Below are 21782 nucleotides of genomic sequence, written 5' to 3' on the forward strand. Positions count from 1 at the left end.
ACGAGGGGCCAGCAGCAGGCTGGTTGGCGGCTGATAGGCGCATCAATATTCGCCGAACAACTCACCCAGCCAAATCGTTACCGAATTCGACCAAGCTTCCAGCAGGCCACGCTACATAGCTGCGCGAATGCTATGCGGTGACCGGCCGAACAAAAAGTGTTCTAATCGCCCCGTCTTAGCTACCTGCATAGCCCTCGACCAGCAAACATCAGCCGGGAGAGTGAAAGGTAGCCGCAAAGGAGCGACTGAACGTGGCAAGACTAACATCAAGTCCCGCCAACAGCTAGCAGTTCGGGTGAGTACTCATAGCAAAACCCACCCATATTCTCTAGCGATTGTTATACCTGCTATGTTTTCGCAGCATTTACCGTTTCTTTTAAGCCGGATAAACAAAGTGTTTTTCGCACTTTCTGGTGGAAAACCCAAGTTTTTCGGACTGGCGAGCCGACGAAAGTAGCCTTTTCACCACTCACGAGGTGGAAAAACAGAAAAACCAAATGAAAATCAAATGATTTTCCCAAGCAACATCGCTAAGTAATTTAGCGAAAAACCAAGCGTCTCCACCAAAATGCACTGCTAGGTAGAAGTTTGAAAGAGGGAAAAATAGTTTAGGCCTAAAACAGTATAATGTAAACACAACACGACACACATGAAAATACAATAAATCGGAATAATTATTGTAAGCGAAATGCGAATGTTCTAAATATGATAGTCTGATTGGGATAACTGGAAAGGGAGTCACACGGTGTTCGTTGTTCGGGATTTACTACTTGTTTCTTTTACTGCGGAGATTGGCCGCGAATCCAATCGATTTCTTGCTTTTCTGGTCCAGGTAAAGGGTTTGGTCTCGTCCGATGATCAGCACCCCTAGCTTGCTTTCGTAACGAACAGCTAACTCCCATTTCCACGGATTTCTGCAGGGTCTTCGGGGCGGCCTCAAAAGGGCCGAAGTACGAATCCCTTTTTGGAGACCCTTCCGCTTCTTTCCCAAAATAGGGAATCGAAAGGAACTCGCGACCGAGTCTCATCAGCTGGGCAAACCAAGACAGGGTAGGTGGTCTTCCATCCGGAAGTGGCGCTTAAGCCACCCACTTAAAAACGGAAGTGTGTCGGGCCTCTCGTTATATTTGGCGCCCAACGTGGCCCTTAGCCTCTCGTTATAACTGATGGCATGGGTTCGATTCCCATCTCGGTACTGGGTGTTAAATGTTAATCTTAAGTTGTCCACGTCATTTATTCAGTCTGTAAAGCCTAAATCGGCTAAGACGGTGTATGTCTTTTTAAAAAAATATTTTTTTTATGAAAAGGAGTTGACCAATGATATTTTTATTAGTGAGTTTTCATTTGTGCTAGAGATATTTATATATCAGGTATATCTTCCTACCTAAATATAAATTTTTAGTTTATTTTTGTTCACCTTTCTGCTATAGAATGAAACTTTTTACCAATAATAATATTTATAATAAAAATCATATCATCATCGGTTGCTATTCCTGAATTTCGAACTGATGTCTTTGAACATTTTCTTAATTTGCTCCTGAATTTCTGGTGGGGGTGGGGGTGAAGGGTGTTCTCGTACTTATTTGTTTTCAAATTAAGAAAGATAAAAAAAACACACTTTTGTACTACATGCCTTGTATAATCTGGCAATAATAGACCATACATATGTTAAATTATGATAATAATGATTACTACAATCGATTTGGAAGTCTGAAAATTCTGTGTACTCTGAGTAAAAATCAGGGAAAAACCTGTGTCTGAGGAATGTCTGGACGAATGGTCTAAAGTCGGGGGCACGTGATCTACCGAGGGATAATCCTCGAAACCTGCCACCTTATGCACAACGTTGCGCTTTGCTTGGCCTTCACTCGCTGTCGGATCGTCATTCCATCGGTTTATCACTATTTGTTGCGAATATTTTCAGAAATGGAATCGACTGTTCTTGGATACTCTCTCGCTGTAATATTTATTTCCCAGAAAGAGCTCTGCGAAATCGGGACTGGCTATCACTGGAATCGAGGTATACACACTATGGCAGCAACAACCTCTTACGTTCCGCAAAAATTAGCTTCTTACATAAGTGACCAGTTAAGATTCAACTAATTAGAAAGCTCTGAATGTACGTTTAGGTAGACCTAGATTTAAGTAAACCATTATGACACTTACGGTTTCTTTTATATAAACAATAAACCAACAATAAACATGGTAAACCAGCTTACGCATAGTGAAATTTCATTATTCGAACCAGGATGGTCACGATCTTTGTTCAATAACGCCATCTTTTTTGTATGCCGGTCTATATGACCCTAACCGGATAATTAATTGTCGTTTTTTTTAACCGTAGAGTAAGGTTAAATTTTGTGTTTCACTTAGCACAAAAATCATGTAATAATTAGATTGCTAATTCTTTTCAATAATAAAACAAGATCAGTGCTGTAAACTAAGATGCCATACATGAAAATATTCATTCAAAATTTACTTGCCATTCAAAACCTTGCTTTGCAATCAAGTTCAGATAAGAATAATTTTAATTTATGATATGGAGTTTCAGGGGACAAGATGTAAGGCCGACGTTGCGTTATTATTAACAATATCAGTTCAGGGCTGTTGGATTTCGGTTTTTGACAAACGATGTCATCAGGTCGTATGTTTGTTTATCTCGTCTAGATACATGCAATCTTGTAGCAATTCATTGTTTGACCAGACGTGCACGGATCAGACGAAGCTGGATTAAACGCATGGCGTCCTTCTTATTGGTCATTTGTTCGGAACAAGACAAAGCTGCATGTGATGCTAGGACAAATCAAGGATTGTTGAATAGATAGGTTATGTTTTGTTTATTTTCCAAGTAAGGTTTAGTCATGGAACAGGAGCAATGGGCCTATGGCAAACATCACCGTTAGGATTGTACAAAGAAATGCAGAAGGAGGCAGCATTGTGTGTGCGGTGCTTAATTTGCATCTTAATTATTAATATCCGTATTCGTTCACTTGCTTCCTCATGGCGTAAACACAAGCGGTGGAACTTGAACTAGTGCTCCAGTTATCGCACTGTTGGGATTCTCGAGCTCTGAAATAAACGGAATGAGAGAAGTAATTAAAGTTATATCAACGAATAGTTCTAGGGCTGCGATCCGATGAGTGCGTATCAAAAACTACGAACAGGGCCGACGTAATATAATGAATGTGGAAATAGTTTTCACGAGTGTCATGTACGTACATCTAGCAGTTTACTACTACGTCGACGACGTTTCATGGTAATTAAAACCAACAGTGCAAAGTAATTCTGGTTTCAATTCCAATTTATGCAACAGGAATGAAAATATTGTGTGACTAATAGTTTGTAGATGCTGAATTTCAAGGAGAAAAAAAAATTCAGAATTGCAAAAGGTATTGTTTTAGGTAGAATGTACAAAACGAGGATTCCTGAGGTAGTTTCTTTAAAAAAAAATCAAATTTTTCGATGCAAATTAACTCGCATTTTGCATAAAATTTGAAATGCATAAACTTTATAAAAAACTAACCAGCTTTCAAAGACCTTATTTTGAAATTGCCTTCCAAACAAATTCTATGGCAAGACAACAATGACAAAAATGACAAAATGACAAAATGACAAAAATGGAAAAAAATGACAAAAATGACAAAAATGGTGGAGTTTTGGCAACCTTGCGAGTACGGCTTGTTTTACTGTAATCGGTGTTTAAAATTCTAAATTTAGTGTGAAATATAGACAGTTTTTTCGTTTCGAACAATGCAACGGTCGCGCAAAGTGTTGTCGTGAGCTTACTTAGTGAAGTTTCGTTATAATAACGGCAGAAAACGCGATATTTTATGTTTAAAATTTCAATTTTTATTTGACATATCTGCAAATGTAGGACTAGTTTCTTATGAAAACTGCTACTTGGCAAAAAGCTTCCTAATTTAAGCTAAGATGTAACGTTCATCATTATCTATGTAACGTGTCTAACGGGTGTGTCACTGCTGAAGTTGTTGCATCAAAGTGAAAATAAATCGAAATCCCTCACTGGTCAGTCTGATGACAGTCGGTAGTATGTGTTTATGGATTTGTCCGCAGACAATGTCCCATGGATTGTACGAAGCTAAGTATTCTTTTTTTAAATTTTACTCACCTAACACAATGTTTGAAGCAAGATTCGAAAAGATAAACTTTGTTGGCCAATGCTCCATTCATCCTCTCTTGTACTTCTTTCTAGATCGCGAAAAGAATTTTCGAGTTGTAGTAGAATTTCTAACAAAATCACACAATATTGTGTGCAAGTTTTCGCACAAAGCTTTTTCGAACATGAGTTACAATTTTGTGTTATCCGAACTATTTTAATATACATTTAGGCGTTTTCCTATCGCGTTGATTTAGCTGTTGAAAGCTTCCGTCCAAATAAAATTACACATTCCGAATATATTCGCGTTCAAGGAATATTTAAATAAGGTAGTGCCGAGAGCCATATTGGATTTTTTTTGTGACGTCACAAAAACGATTGTATCGAAAATTTATATGAAAATGGTAGGAATTTCAAAGAATAGCGCGTTTTAGAACGAAAATTAATTCTAATTTCATTTCGATTATGTTGTAAGGCCTCTATTTCACTATGTTATGAAGTTTTTTGATCCTTTAAAGATTGCATAATGTTTTTTTTTTTCTAATTTTATTAATGAATGCAATATCGCCTTGAAGCTAAAACGTGCCCAAATGAAGAAAAATCAGCTTTTAAACGTCTAGCTGGTAGATATTGAGTGTTCAACTGATTTTCATGATTTTAATTCAACCGGTTTACAATATACAATTCTTATGTAGAACAATTAACATCAGTAAATGACTGTTAAATCAGTTAACTAAAATGCCAATAAAAAATTGTTGTTTTTTATAAAAATTGGGGTTTTGAGTAGTATATTGTAATGAGGAGCTTTAACTGCACTGACTTGAACATTTTCATGGACGATTTTGAAATAATTTTAAAGTTTTGTTAATTTCAGCGGGGAAAATCCACAATTTTTTCTAACTTCGATGGTCTATTTCATAGAAAAATTATTTTAAAATGCAACTTTTTTCGCACCGATCTTGAAGAGCGAGAATCCTTCTACAATAACATGTTTTCAAAGTGGAAAATTTCCAGCAGATTCTTCGAATTATCAACCAAAAAGATAAATTTCCTAGTAAATTAACAGATTTTGCGTGATTGTGACGTATCAGCCTGTACCAATACTAGAGCAGGGCTGCCTTGGCACTACCTTCTTTAAATATTCCTTGATTCGCGTTGATTTAGCTGTTGAAAACTTCCGTCCAAATAAAATTACACATTTCGAATATATTACACAGTATTTAGACATGTAGAAAAACTTGACTTTATGGTAATTTTGCATAATTTCATTATACAACTGAACAATTTTTAATGTTGGTCTCCAATAAACAGTTTGAACTAATGCACTTAATAGAATACGTATTGAACAGATAACTAATACCAACTTGAACAAATATCTGATTTTAACGTTCAACATTTTCTAACAAAATTTCCAAAAACATATTCTTTTAACGTTCTCTCTACACAATTTTTGATAACTTGTTTCAGATATACAGAAAAAAAATTATGTACAGCTCCAAAGTATCTGCATGATCTCTTTTTACTTAACTAATTTGACTGTCCAACTATGCTTGAAGTTATCAGAGCACTTCAGTTTCGAGGGAAGTTTATATTGAGAGACGTACAAGAAAAAAAAACTATTTTATTTATGTTTTGACGACAGTAAGAATAATAAACTAATATGAATGATTTGCAGTATTTTTTCTAGATTATTTTTTTTTTTAGAAAAAGAGCGATGAAATGGCAAATAAACTAGAAAATTTCTTTTTTTTTCATTTGGAATGCAATCACTAGAAAATAGTAGGATCGTTAAAGAGTAGAATGTAAAATATAAGATCACACTTGTCAAAAGTGTCTCCTGATCAAATCCTTTTACCCACTTATCCAACCACAATTAATTTGCTAGGATGCAGAGGTGACCTCGGTCCTAAAGCATAAATTATTTTTCTTTTAATCCCTTTTCTCTTATTTCCTTCTATCAATTGACTACTAGGACGTGGCGCGCCGTTATTGATATTTAAAGAGAGAGCATCAGTTTTGGGCACTGTGAATGTTTTGCCAGTCCCAGGCACCATTTGTTTGACCTTTGAACAAAACTGATGGCCTCGGTCAATCACGGAGTAGCAACCATTGGCGATGTGGAATTCGTTCTACTGAGCCACGCCAGCGATCATGGAATTATGAAATGTTTGTAATAAGATTATAGTGATTGAATTGAAAAGGAGGTAAAATCTTGTACATAAATTGAAAATGTGTAATATTATCGCATAATTAAATATTTTTAAATGTTTTTTTTATCATTTCGAGTTCAATGATTTAAGGTGGATGTGAGTAGTCAATCAAGCTAAGCTAAGCTAAGCTAAGCTAAAAATTACAAAAATGACAAAAATGACAAAAATGACAAAAATGACAAAAATGACAAAAATGACAAAAATGACAAAAATGACAAAAATGACAAAAATGACAAAAATGACAAAAATGACAAAAATGACAAAAATGACAAAAATGACAAAAATGACAAAAATGACAAAAATGACAAAAATGACAAAAATGACAAAAATGACAAAAATGACAAAAATGACAAAAATGACAAAAATGACAAAAATGACAAAAATGACAAAAATGACAAAAATGACAAAAATGACAAAAATGACAAAAATGACAAAAATGACAAAAATGACAAAAATGACAAAAATGACAAAAATGACAAAAATGACAAAAATGACAAATATGACAAAAATGACAAAAATGACAAAAATGACAAAAATGACAAAAATGACAAAAATGACAAAAATGACAAAAATGACAAAAATGACAAAAATGACAAAAATGACAAAAATGACAAAAATGACAAAAATGACAAAAATGACAAAAATGACAAAAATGACAAATATGACAAAAATGACAAAAATGACAAAAATGACAAAAATGACAAAAATGACAAAAATGACAAATATGACAAAAATGACAAAAATGACAAAAATGACAAAAATGACAAAAATGACAAAAATGACAAAAATGACAAAAATGACAAAAATGACAAAAATGACAAAAATGACAAAAATGACAAAAATGACAAAAATGACAAAAATGACAAAAATGACAAAAATGACAAAAATGACAAAAATGACAAAAATGACAAAAATGACAAAAATGACAAAAATGACAAAAATGACAAAAATGACAAAAATGACAAAAATGACAAAAATGACAAAAATGACAAAAATGACAAAAATGACAAAAATGACAAAAATGACAAAAATGACAAAAATGACAAAAATGACAAAAATGACAAAAATGACAAAAATGACAAAAATGACAAAAATGACAAAAATGACAAAAATGACAAAAATGACAAAAATGACAAAAATGACAAAAATGACAAAAATGACAAAAATGACAAAAATGACAAAAATGACAAAAATGACAAAAATGACAAAAATGACAAAAATGACAAAAATGACAAAAATGACAAAAATGACAAAAATGACAAAAATGACAAAAATGACAAACATGACAAACATGACAAAAATGACAAAAATGACAAAAATGACAAAAATGACAAAAATGACAAAAATGACAAAAATGACAAAAATGACAAAAATGACAAAAATGACAAAAATGACAAAAATGACAAAAATGACAAAAATGACAAAAATGACAAAAATGACAAAAATGACAAAAATGACAAAAATGACAAAAATGACAAAAATGACAAAAATGACAAAAATGACAAAAATGACAAAAATGACAAAAATGACAAAAATGACAAAAATGACAAAAATGACAAAAATGACAAAAATGACAAAAATGACAAAAATGACAAAAATGACAAAAATGACAAAAATGACAAAAATGACAAAAATGACAAAAATGACAAAAATGACAAAAATGACAAAAATGACAAAAATGACAAAAATGACAAAAATGACAAAAATGACAAAAATGACAAAAATGACAAAAATGACAAAAATGACAAAAATGACAAAAATGACAAAAATGACAAAAATGACAAAAATGACAAAAATGACAAAAATGACAAAAATGACAAAAATGACAAAAATGACAAAAATGACAAAAATGACAAAAATGACAAAAATGACAAAAATGACAAAAATGACAAAAATGACAAAAATGACAAAAATGACAAAAATGACAAAAATGACAAAAATGACAAAAATGACAAAAATGACAAAAATGACAAAAATGACAAAAATGACAAAAATAACAAAAATAACAAAAATGACAAAAATGACAAAAATGACAAAAATGACAAAAATGACAAAAATGACAAAAATGACAAAAATGACAAAAATGACAAAAATGACAAAAATGACAAAAATGACAAAAATGACAAAAATGACAAAAATGACAAAAATGACAAAAATGACAAAAATGACAAAAATGACAAAAATGACAAAAATGACAAAAATGACAAAAATGACAAAAATGACAAAAATGACAAAAATGACAAAAATGACAAAAATGACAAAAATGACAAAAATGACAAAAATGACAAAAATGACAAAAATGACAAAAATGACAAAAATGACAAAAATGACAAAAATGACAAAAATGACAAAAATGACAAAAATGACAAAAATGACAAAAATGACAAAAATGACAAAAATGACAAAAATGACAAAAATGACAAAAATGACAAAAATGACAAAAATGACAAAAATGATAAAAATGACAAAAATGACAAAAATGACAAAAATGACAAAAAAGAACAAAAATGACAAAAATGACAAAAATGACAAAAATGACAAAAATGACAAAAATGACAAAAATGACAAAAATGACAAAAATGACAAAAATGACAAAAATGACAAAAATGACAAAAATGACAAAAATGACAAAAATTACAAAAATTACAAAAATTACAAAAATTACAAAAATTACAAAAATTACAAAAATTACAAAAATTACAAAAATTACAAAAATTACAAAAATTACAAAAATGACAAAAATGGCAGTTAGACAAAAATCACGAAAATTACAAAAATCACAAAAATGACAAAAATTACAAAAATCACAAAAATTACAAAAATGACAAAAATTACAAAAATTACAAAAATTACAAAAATTACAAAAATTACAAAAATTACAAAAATTACAAAAATTACAAAAATTACAAAAATTACAAAAATTACAAAAATTACAAAAATTACAAAAATTACAAAAATTACAAAAATTACAAAAATTACAAAAATGACAAAAATTACAAAAATTACAAAAATAACAAAAATTATAAAATCTACAAAAATTACAAAAATTACAAAAATTACAAAAATTACAAAAATTACAAAAATTACAAAAATTACAAAAATGACAAAAATTACAAAAATTACAAAAATTACAAAAATTACAAAAATTACAAAAATTACAAAAATTACAAAAATTACAAAAATTACAAAAATTACAAAAATTACAAAAATTACAAAAATTACAAAAATTACAAAAATTACAAAAATTACAAAAATTACAAAAATTACAAAAATTACAAAAATTACAAAAATTACAAAAATTACAAAAATTACAAAAATTACAAAAATTACAAAAATTACAAAAATTACAAAAATTACAAAAATTACAAAAATTACAAAAATTACAAAAATTACAAAAATTACAAAAATTACAAAAATTACAAAAATTACAAAAATTACAAAAATTACAAAAATTACAAAAATTACAAAAATTACAAAAATTACAAAAATGACAAAAATGACAAAAATTACAAAAATTACAAAAATTACAAAAATTACAAAAATTACAAAAATTACAAAAATTACAAAAATTACAAAAATTACAAAAATTACAAAAATGACAAAAATGACAAAAATGACAAAAAAGACAAAAATGACAAAAATGACAAAAATAAAAAAAAATGAAAAAAAATGACAACAGTTACAGAAATTAAATTTCCAGAAAGAAAATTTTATGTGGTCATCATCGAATATCCGAGGTTAAAGGCAATGAAAAGTTTGCTCTGTTATTTATACATTCCGTGTTGATCATTGGTTCAAGTTCTGCTGAATGGTAGGTATTTTGCCAGATGAATTGACTTTGGCTGATAAATAATATTGTTTAAAATTCTTTCAGTTGTTGCTTCCGGACCTCACCCCACTTTTAACTTATGGTGCTACTAATCTTTAATGAGCGGACCCTATCGTTATTTCTGGATAATAAAAGTTTAAGTTGGCTCGTTACCGGAGGCCGCACTCTTTCTCAATTATTCACATTATATTGTTATGGTTATTTGTATTGGGAAGGCAGACATTTGAGCCTTTCGGTGGCACTACATGCTGGTGACTGTTTTTGATACTTTGAGATGCAAAAATTGCTGCTGGAAAAAGACTAGATTTTTAGTAAAACTTTAAGAGAAAAACAAGCGAGAAAAAAAATTTGTGCTCTGCCGTTTGAACATTTAGATGAAAATATGTAAGAGTTTTGTTTTAATTTAATTTTTTGAAATAGCAGATTTCTGGTTCTCATTTGGTTTATTCAATATGGCCAATCTTCGTTGAGATCCATGTATTCTGTCAAATATTGGATTTGTGATCCTCATAGAGAGGGTCAATCATTATATTTTCTCTATAGAACTTTTTGGATACTCTGTCAGCGATTACAAGAATCCACTTGAGCTTTAACTTTTGGTTAGTTTTATCAAATAAATTTTCATAAACTTATTGTTAAATTCGAACTTACCTGTTATCATTGCTTTAGTTCTAGATACCACATCGGCTTTTTCGATATTTTGTTCTTCCAGCATACGTGAAAGCACGAATAGCAATTGTTGTTGTCCATTTTCTGCCTTGTGTTGCGCTAGCTCTGACAAAATCTCGGCACTGTAGCCCTGAAATTTCATTTTCAATTTTACAAACAGAAATAAACAATATTTTTAAATTTAGTTAACAAAATGGTAACTTACCTCGTAGATTTCAAACATATTCTTTTTTGCCTCTCGTTTCAACATGTCGTACAGCATCAGCATGTGGATGTAGGGCTTGGTTGGCGGGACACGTTTTCTGCCTCCCATTCTCCCCGTTATCGTCACACCGATAGTAGATCGTCTAGCATCTCCCGGCAGTGGCGTACTGTAGGAAACGAAATTATCAATCCATTCAAGTTGATCTTTTTTGTTGCGCAATTGGTCGTCAAAAATGTTCCGAAACTCATTTACATTATCCTTGTCTAGGAAGGCTGGCAATTCGTATCGCTCGGCCATGATGTCGTGAAGAAGCCGTCTAGGCAAGGGCGCTAATAGCTGAAGGTTGAAATCTAGGAAAATGATAATGATTAGAAGGCATTCTTCATTTGGAATAACAGCTTCGCGGGAATTTAGATATCTATGTATCAAAGTACTTTTTGCCATGAAGTATGATTTTTTTTTTCGCTAAATTTAAAGAAAAAGTTGAATAAGGTTTGAGAAGCAGGTTCGGAACCATGACCTAGACTCTGAGCTAGGGTTAGTTGCCTTACTTGGTACCGTTTAAGCGATGGTTTTTATGAATCCATGTTTTTCTCATAAATGAAAGAGAGCTAAGTATTTTTTCCGGAAATCCACGTTTAATTAAATTGATAAATTGCAGTTAAAAACTTAAATTTTATGTTTTTATCTGCAAGTTCAAATGAGATTTTTGATAATAGGTTTCGTTATTATTGATAGATTTACAAGGATTATTGAAATTTCCAACTTTGAATATACTGTTCCTGTTTTGGTACTGCAATGGTACCATTGAACCAATATCTAAAAAAATCTACAATTGATTCTTTGGAAAAAGTCTACAAATTTGTTGAGTGCTAGTTTAACTCATATCCATTTGGCAAACGTTGAAATAATGGCTAATAGAAAGTGTTCTTTAATAAATTCTTTGTCTTCTTTTCTGAAATTGTAGAAACTTCCATTCTATCGTAATTTAAACAGATAGCAAAACAAGAGCAATGGTTTTCTAAGTTTTCTTCAATTGAAGATCATGTCTCCAAAAAAGTTCTATCAACATTCATAACAAGTTTTAAAACCTGAGTATTTTGAACGAACCTGTTTTTCTGTTTCCAAACCTCTCATTTCTTTCAAAAACAGAAGAAAGAATTTTCTGAACGATACTGTTTTCCATCTAGGTTTGTAAGTTTTACTAGTTTACACGTATCTTACTGAGTTGGTGGGAATGTTCCATCAATTTCATTGAAAACCAAATTGAAATTCGCTCTCAACATATGAATACTAAATTATGAAAACTTTCCTACGAAAAAAACCCAGGTTTCACTGAATTCTACACAAAATTTGTATGGTGGCCATCTTATTTAGTAAGAGGAGGGGCTTCAAACTTCGTAGGAACCATTCCCGGCCTCAAAAACTTCTCAATGCCGATTTTCACGTCGAACTGTTAAGTAGTTTAGTTTAGGTCACATTCTTCACAGCAGTAGTGATTTCTCTTTAAACTTTCGCTTGAACAGGTGAAAAATGAGATTTTAACTTATTAATTCTAAATTATGAAAATGTCCTACACTAATTGAGCTATGTTGTGACGGAAAAGGAAGCACATTTTTTTAAACTTTTTCAGAATAACTTCGATTTTCAAATCACGGTATGATTGAATGAAGAAAAAGAAAAAGTGTTAAATGTGTGAATAGGAGTTCTTTAAATCTATGACAGCGAAATATATTATTTCCATTTTTGGCATTTTAGTACCAAAGTAGGCTCTAGGTCCAAAATGTTTTGACTCACCCTAGTAATCCGGAATATCGATCCCAATATGAATCGGATTGAAAAATCGAAAATGCGCATCACAAACTTGTTTTCTAGAATTGAAAATTTAGAATTCTGAATTTGTTAAATTAGCAGATTTATTTACCTGCAATATGTATGAGAATAATACCTACTTATTTTGATCTTCCTTCTTGGTATAAAACGCAATTAGCCGGTTAGGGTCATATAGACCCCGATTACTATTTTGGCTCATCGAAACTACTTATATTTCTTCATAAATTATACTTTTTTAGAAAGACATCATGTTCACTTTTTTATGCAAAAAGTTCATCAAAATTTGGTTTAAAGTTGAACCAAAAGACAACATACTCAGAAAAAGATGGCACATTTGAACAAAGATCGTGGCCATCCTGGATCGAAGAATGAATTATTACTACATCTTCTGGATTTTTTTCTGTTGAAAAGATTTATTTGAAGGAAAAGAAAAGTTTTTGGTTTTCAATATCATATGTCATAAATGGAATTATAAGATAAGCTGAAAAAATGTTCAATTTTCTCTTGAAAACTACTGTCTTCTTATTGAATTAAAGTCGCGAATGCCACAACGATGGTAAAACGACGTTAATTTAAAAAAAAGAATTATTATCTAATATTTATGAAACTCTGCTGATAAATGATTTATTTAAAAAAAAAAATAAATTCAATGAAAATTTACAATTTTATGTGATTTTTGTTCTTCACATTTTTAGTCTTAAAAAACATACAGCGGGAGATTTCCGGTATTCGTTGTACCTTATTCAGACAACATATTGTCCAAATGCGCAGGTTTGATATTCTTGAGTTAACGAGTGTCATTTTCAATTACTGATTATATAATTTAATAATAAAAAATTTGGTTTTGATTAGTACTGCTCAGTGTAACGAAAACAGAAATCAAAATTCGATAAACCTCACACTGTGTTCTCAATATGTTGACATTTTAATATTGAATTTCGATTGATGTTAATTGAGAAAGGAAAGGAGCTCATTTTAAGCAACAAAAGCGCTTAATTTTACAGACCACAGCTGTTTATTTGAATTGTTCCTAACAAGTTTTTAACTATGATTTTAAAACTAAAATTTTATGGGAATCGAGGTCTTAAACAAATTATAATTTGATAAAGGAAGTTAAACTCAGCTTATCAGTTCATTTGCACCCATTTCCAATTGAAAAGGATAAATTAATTATGGAAAGACTCACCAATTTCAACTTCATTAAAACAACTTAAATTGTTTGAAACCGAAGTATAAATCGAATCTGCGTGAAACTTGTAATTTTTCATGGGTAACATTGAAGGTTTTATGGCAAACCAGACTGCGCAGACTAATAAAATTTCAGCTTTACTTTTTTCCAATAGTATGCCTCTTCGGAAGACTATAAATATTTTTTTTAATATTTCATTAAATTTTCACAAATTTGAATAATAACAATACCAATAAAGATAATCATATGCAAATTGGGGCAGAATGCGCTCCAGACTACGTGTTCTACGCTTAAATGAATGCTGTTAACTTTCGAGAAAAACCGAATATCAAAGCGAAATGACATTTGTTTTATTTGCTGACTCCCAAATTACGATAAAAATGTCAATTTTATCAAATTTCGTCCTTTGTCAAGTTTAAAAGTTGCACCAATATTTGATTCGAAAAAATCATCTGCCGTCATATTTGCCGCGATATCAACCAAGAAATTAAAGTTCGTTGCCTACTTGAAGGCGTTTTACCTATAAGGATATCAAAAAGTGTATTTCAAAAAGTAAAATTTTCGATACGCAATAACGAATGAGTTTTTGCCAAAGTAAATATGCTTAGTTTACAAAAATGCGATGTTGTTACTGCGACATGTTACTAAAAATTTTATGTATGTAACAATCATTATATTCCTTATAATCATTATTCTATTTTTGACCACCCTTCCGTTATGGTGCGTTCTGTACACTAGTTTCGGTGTTCTACCCCACGGTGTATTCTATTGCTGGTTGAGTTTTAACAAAAATATCCTCAACATTGAGTTTTTATCGTTATTTTTCTTTCGAGTAAGACGTAAAATAAATCCCTGAAACCGTCTCGGTGTCGGTACGTCTCGGTGGTCGAGTGGTTAGCGTGCTAAGACGGTAATCGCTGGTCCACTGATGACATAGGTTCGATTCCCATCTCGGTACTGGGTGTTTAATGTTAATCTTAAGTTGTCCATGTCATTTATTCAGCATGTAATGCCTAAATCGGCTTTTTTTAGATTTGTAAATGACGTTAGTGCTTAACTGGTGCGTTCTGTACAGTTTTCCCCTACCTTATATTCCTAGCAATATGACAATAATTTTCGGGGAAAGTCGTTGCCTAACTTTAGGGGTAAAAAAAATCGAAAAATATTTCCTAAAATCGTTCTTATAACATTACAAAGATACGTAGCTTTAAGTATTTTTTCTAGAATCAACCTGTAGGGACATTTCCTTCTGTACTATCTTTGTGATTCGTTTGCAGGAACTCCATGATAATTTTGAAAGTGTTCCTCGTTTTTAATGCGCTTGGCAGGATTTTTTTAAATGTGAAACCGCAATGAGTGCGGATTTCCATTTTATGGTATATATTGAGTATAACCACGATGCAACCGAGCTTTGTCTAGAATTATTTAAAGTTTTGTTGCATAATACGAACTTTAATTCGTCTGTTTTGTTTGAATGTTTTTGGTGTATGTACCAACAACGGCAAAGTTGAAAATTAAATTATGATTTTTCAAATTGGTACGTATCATCATGGTGATCAAAACGAAACCCAGAATTTATCCTGGAAGCAACAGTTGGTAAAGTAGGAATGTATGTATGTGTGTATATTAGGGTGACCTAGTCTTATCGCAACATGGATATGTCTCAGGAAATTATTTCGCGATTGTCTTGATTTTACCGGTCGAATACAAACCCAATGGGGTAGCTTTGCAGTCATTCAACTTAGGTAAAATTGTTGCACATATTCCTTCCTGCCTGGAACAATACCATTGAAAGGAAGCTAAGAAATTTTAGAGAATTGAAGAACAAGGCCGCCCTAATGTGTATATATCCTAACCATACTCAGGATAAGAAACCTACCATTATCTAATTTAATTTGCTTGTATTTGCTTTGCAAGAACCATTCGAAAAACTGTTTATCATTCCAGAGCAAAGTTTCTGCGGTTTCCGTGCTTGGTTGCGTTGTTTGCCCCAGGCTGCTGCTGCTGCTCGTACTTGGCGTACTTTCGAAAGGGTTACCGACGAAGGAAGCCGACGTTGTTGGCGGTTTCTCCGGCCCGAAATAACCCGGTTTGTGGAGTATCGTTGGTCGTTGTGGGGCTGGAGGGAAAATGTATAAATATAACGAAACATTCGTTCATTTCACAAAAGGGACTATGTGTGTGATAGACAGATGCTATTTGTAACGAGACATCCGATGTGCATTTTCTCTCTGATGTGAACTGATACGAGAAGCACTCGGTAATGATGCGGTGGTATTTGAGGTCGATGTTTGTCTTTTTGCATCATTATGAGAGTAAATTACGTACCTGCAGTCGAGGTGGTCATTGGTTTGGTTGTCGTTGATGTTGTTGATGCCATGGATGTTGATGTTGTTGTCGGCTCATATTGAATTGACTCAATACAATGGTGAAGTACGTGCATGGCCGCAGGAATAAAATTTGTCACCAGTTTCGAAGTTTTTGCCGAGGGATCAATCCTCAGTGTAGCAGGTCCATCACTCAATCCGGAACTCGGCTATTTTAAATCAATAGGTAGTTAATTGAAAAAATTCAACAGTTGTAAAATTGATTCATGGTTCCGAACTCAGATTTCAGATTCAGATTTCAGATTCAGATTTCAGATTCAGATTTCAGATTCAGATTTCAGATTCAGATTTCAGATTCAGATTTCAGATTCAGATTTCAGATTTCAGATTCAGATTTCAGATTCAGATCTCAGATTCAGATTTCAGATTCAGATTTCAGATTCAGATTTCAGATTCAGATTTCAGATTCAGATTTCAGATTCAGATTTCAGATTCAGATTTCAGATTCAGATTTCAGATTCAGATTTCAGATTCAGATTTCAGATTCAGATTTCAGATTCAGATTTCAGATTCAGATTTCAGATTCAGATTTCAGATTCAGATTTCAGATTCAGATTTCAGATTCAGATTTCAGATTCAGATTTCAGATTCAGATTTCAGATTCAGATTTCAGATTCAGATTCAGATTTCAGATTCAGATTTCAGATTCAGATTTCAGATTCAGATTTCAGATTCAGATTTCAGATTCAGATTTCAGATTCAGATTTCAGATTCAGATTTCAGATTCAGATTTCAGATTTCAGATTTAGATTTCAGATTTCAGATTCAGATTTCAGATTCAGATTTCAGATTCAGATTTCAGATTCAGATTTCAGATTCAGATTTCAGATTCAGATTTCAGATTCAGATTTCAGATTCAGATTTCAGATTCAGATTTCAGATTCAGATTTCAGATTCAGATTTCAGATTCAGATTTCAGATTCAGATTCAGATTTCTGATTCAGATTTCAGATTCAGATTTCAGATTCAGATTTCAGATTCAGATTTCAGATTCAGATTTCAGATTCAGATTTCAGATTCAGATTTCAGATTCAGATTTCAGATTCAGATTTCAGATTCAGATTTCAGATTCAGATTTCAGATTCAGATTTCAGATTCAGATTTCAGATTCAGATTTCAGATTCAGATTTCAGATTCAGATTTCAGATTCAGATTTCAGATTCAGATTTCAGATTCAGATTTCAGATTCAGATTTCAGATTCAGATTTCAGATTCAGATTTCAGATTCAGATTTCAGATTCAGATTTCAGATTCAGATTTCAGATTCAGATTTCAGATTCAGATTTCAGATTCAGATTTCAGATTCAGATTTCAGATTCAGATTTCAGATTCAGATTTCAGATTCAGATTTCAGATTCAGATTTCAGATTCAGATTTCAGATTCAGATTTCAGATTCAGATTTCAGATTCAGATTTCAGATTTAGATTTCAGATTCAGATTTCAGATTCAGATTTCAGATTCAAATTTCAGATTCAGATTTCAGATTCAGATTTCAGATTCAGATTTCAGATTCAGATTTCAGATTCAGATTTTCAGATTCAGATTTCAGATTCAGATTTCAGATTCAGATTTCAGATTCAGATTTCAGATTCAGATTTCAGATTCAGATTTCAGATTCAGATTTCAGATTCAGATTTCAGATTCAGATTTCAGATTCAGATTTCAGATTCAGATTTCAGATTCAGATTTCAGATTCAGATTTCAGATTCAGATTTCAGATTCAGATTTCAGATTCAGATTTCAGATTCAGATTTCAGATTCAGATTTCAGATTTCAGATTTCAGATTCAGATTTCAGATTTGAGATTCAGGTTTCAGATTCAGATATTTCACATTCAGATTTTAGATTCAGATTTCAGATTTCCGTTTCGCTTTCCGTTTTTTAGATTTCATTTCTTAGAATTAAGATTTTGCTTTAAGTTTTTTTTATTGAATCAATAGGATTTTAGTTTAAGGTAATCATTTCTTTAGCTCTTCATATTTGGTTTCAGAATTCTGATTTTAATTTACGCTTTTAATGTGGAATCAATCATAAAGATGGTTTTGTATTGTTATCCTTTAAAGTAGGGGAGAGTGGGGTATCGTGGGCCATGGGGAAACGTGGGCCACTTTTAATATCTCAGATGTGTGTTGAGATAAAAATCTCAAACCAACTGTCATCGTCGTCGCTTTGCGTGAGCATATATTCCTATATGTTGTTGACTGAAATACGCATCATATGCTTCTTTTATTTATCAAGCTAAAAAAAGTAAGAAAAATTTACTTATATAATTAAAAAAACACCCGCTAATTTCATCAATGGGGAACCTAAAGTGCATAACAAAAATATGCTCATACGCTTATGATCTTAGTTTTGTCATGATCTTTCACGCGGAAAAGGAATTTTTGATGAAATATCAGTAAGTCACACAAACGCAACCAATTTGCAAATCATAGCTTGTGGGGAATCGTGGGCCACACATCTTTAACCACCTATATTTTTATGTTTTTAAACACGTTCAGAACTTAAAATACGTTTTTCCTATCTGTAAAGTTTTCTTATGCCAAATGAAGAGCTATTAAAAATATGTTGTCCATCCTATATAAGAAATTTTGCCAAAACGTTCGCGAGCCAGGTTTTGGAATCTATGCGATCATACACAGCTCTCTTTTTTGTTTCATCATCAGAAATTGCTTTAAAATAACGAAATGAATTAGGAAATCACAGTTTTGGGTCAACTCATAAACTTTGCTTGATATTTGGTCAATTTGGATTTGGTGGCCCACAATTCCCCACCATTTTTCAAAATCCAAAAAATATTGCTTTTTTTCAAACAGTCAGAATTTGGGGAAAATAACTTATTAAAAATTAAAAAAAATGCCTTATGATACCTTGAAAATGTAGAAAACCATACCATTTTTTATTTTCATTTTATCTTTGATAATAAAGAAGTTATGGAACGACGAAAAAAAGTGGCCCATGATTCCCCACTCTCCCATACTTATTAAATTTCACTTTTGGTATTAATTGTCGATTCTTGAAACGCGCATTTGTTATTCGGAAACATAGGTAGTTTTGGAATTACTTCGATTGTTATGTGTTCGCTTATGATAGGAGAAGGGTGTTTGAGAATAATGTTTGTTTTCCGCTTTTTCCTCGATTTTCATTTTTATTTCTTATCGTTCTCGGTGCAACACATTTGCTTATGGATGATTTTGAAAGTACCTACTAGCCTGATGCCAATGAGGGAAAAACTAAATATGCACTTGAAACCGTTTGAAAAAAAAAATAAGCTGTTTGAACTATTTATGTGACTGCTCAATGTAACTAAACTGATTTCGTTTCAAAATTCTTGATCAACTTTCTAAAATGAACGAAGAAACAATTGTTACAATTTTGACAAATTCAGTATAATTTGTTTTAAAATTAACAGATATTATGTCTGACAAGAAGTATAAACTCACATCTTACCATTGAACCATTCTATCGTCTTGAAGAGAGAAAAGCATGAAAGCTACTTTTTGTTATAATAGCTCCAAAGTATACACACATTAGGAACGTCCAGCCAGCGCCAACGCCAGGAACGTTTTTTTTCACACCAAGGCTGCATCAGCACAACGAACATATTAGCAGTATCATTACCATGCAAGGAAGATGCTGTTTCCTGTTACGCTTTGGAATAGTTTTACACCGTTTTTATTCCATACTACGAAGCACCCATGAGGCAAAAGTCATCTCAATTCCCACCCAAAAGCTTTTCACGTTTGGGTTTAAATTCTGGCAAAAATAAATTGCAACAGCTAAATGAACGGTCGCTTGTGCGAAAATTGAAGATATGTTAGAATATTTTTTATTCAATTTTTGTCAGTTCACTTCTCGATTGTTGAAAAAATTTGATTATTGTGCGCTGTTATCTCGTGACCACGGCATATTGGTGAAACTATCCGATTGAATACTCACGTGTAGGCTTAGCGCCGAAATTCCGATGAGCACGATTAGTCTGTACCCAGCCATTCCACGGCTCGAGGTCGAGTATAAAACTTTGGAATGTTTAAAATTCACTTCACGTTTGATTGAAATGTTCACGTTTCAATTGTCACTGGTCATGGAAGATGGGTCGGCCACCCTCGGCGTTTCCATAAGGTAATACACCACACTTGTAAATCTGCACGAATGTCAACAACTTACGCCCTTCGCGCATCGATGTGGTATAAATGAGCGTAAACACTGGAAAGCGCAATTTGTTTGGAATGGTAGAAAGCACTTCTTGCGAATGAAGTGATATCGAATAAAATCGAAAGCACGGTCTCGTGAGGTGAGCCCACTCCACACACTTTCGCTTATATTAAAATCCCAATTCCTAATGAGCTCCGGGATGTCGTGGACATAGGCTTGTTCCTCTTTCGCATCTTGTACCTCTGACTGTTGTCGTATATTTGTCGTCATTTGTCCAGCGCTGCCTCTGAGAGTTGAAGACAGATTCAGATGTTTGTTTTGAATTCCGAAAAAAACCGTCAATCAAAGATGTTTGAGAAATACAAAAATAAAATTAAGATCATGAAATCCGTGAATTTCTAAATAATCGCAATTTTGTGTAAGTTTGATTAAAACTTAAAAAAAAAAATCGAAGAAACCGTCTGGGAATTTCATCTCCTTTTTGATCATTTGTTTTATTTGCTATCATACTTTGCACAAGAATCATGATCAGAGAGCAACCCGTCCTGGTGATAACCGGTCACAAAGAGACTGTAAATTAAAAGCCAGCACCACTTTCGTCTGACGACAAAGCAGAAAAACAGAAGCGTGAGTCATTGGATAGCGTCTTCTGTCGCAATCTGAACTTTTCGCTCTTCTGCCCAATCGATTGCGTTCTGATCGCACAGTTATCACTGTCTTACTTAAGCGGAGGCAGATTCGGATTCACATTGTGGCGGCTATTTTTAAACTTGACATTTGTGGACAAAAATCCAAACTTGTTTGGAGAGAAACACTTAACCATTATAACTGGATTTCATTTGTTGAATTTATTCGGCGGTGAGAAATAATTAATGGAATGTTAAGCATTCTTCGGTTCATTTCGAAATATTAAAACAAAGGATCTAAATGCTATGAAGTATAATAATAACCACTGGTACTGAATGTTAAATGTTTATATTAAGTTGTTCACTGTATATTATACCACAGCGCTCCTAATGGTCGGATCTGGAATGTTTGGACAGTTCTTGGAAAAAATCCTTATGCATCGTTATGTTTAAAAAAATTTACACTTGATGGAAGCAGCTAAACGATAATTAATTTTGGACACCCACACCAAAACCCGACGTGGTGAGGTTCAAAAATCGCGAAATCTGTAAAAATGGTCA

General features: G+C 32.3%; 1 protein-coding gene across 1 annotated transcript; it reads right to left on the reverse strand.

The window, feature by feature from the left end:
* Nucleotides 1-2831: 2831 nt before the first annotated feature.
* LOC129756325 (uncharacterized) lies at nucleotides 2832-20854 on the reverse strand. Its single transcript, XM_055753175.1, has 6 exons — nucleotides 20380-20854; nucleotides 16381-16588; nucleotides 15932-16171; nucleotides 11031-11380; nucleotides 10808-10955; nucleotides 2832-3069 (listed from the first exon to the last, which is right to left on the reverse strand). The coding sequence occupies exons 1-6, from the start codon at nucleotides 20431-20433 to the stop codon at nucleotides 2999-3001; spliced, it is 1071 nt and encodes a 356-aa protein (XP_055609150.1). The 5' UTR covers nucleotides 20434-20854; the 3' UTR covers nucleotides 2832-2998.
* Nucleotides 20855-21782: the final 928 nt, after the last annotated feature.

This window comes from Uranotaenia lowii, chromosome 3 (genome assembly GCF_029784155.1).
Source record: "Uranotaenia lowii strain MFRU-FL chromosome 3, ASM2978415v1, whole genome shotgun sequence".
In the NCBI taxonomy this organism is placed as follows: Eukaryota; Metazoa; Arthropoda; class Insecta; order Diptera; family Culicidae; genus Uranotaenia; species Uranotaenia lowii.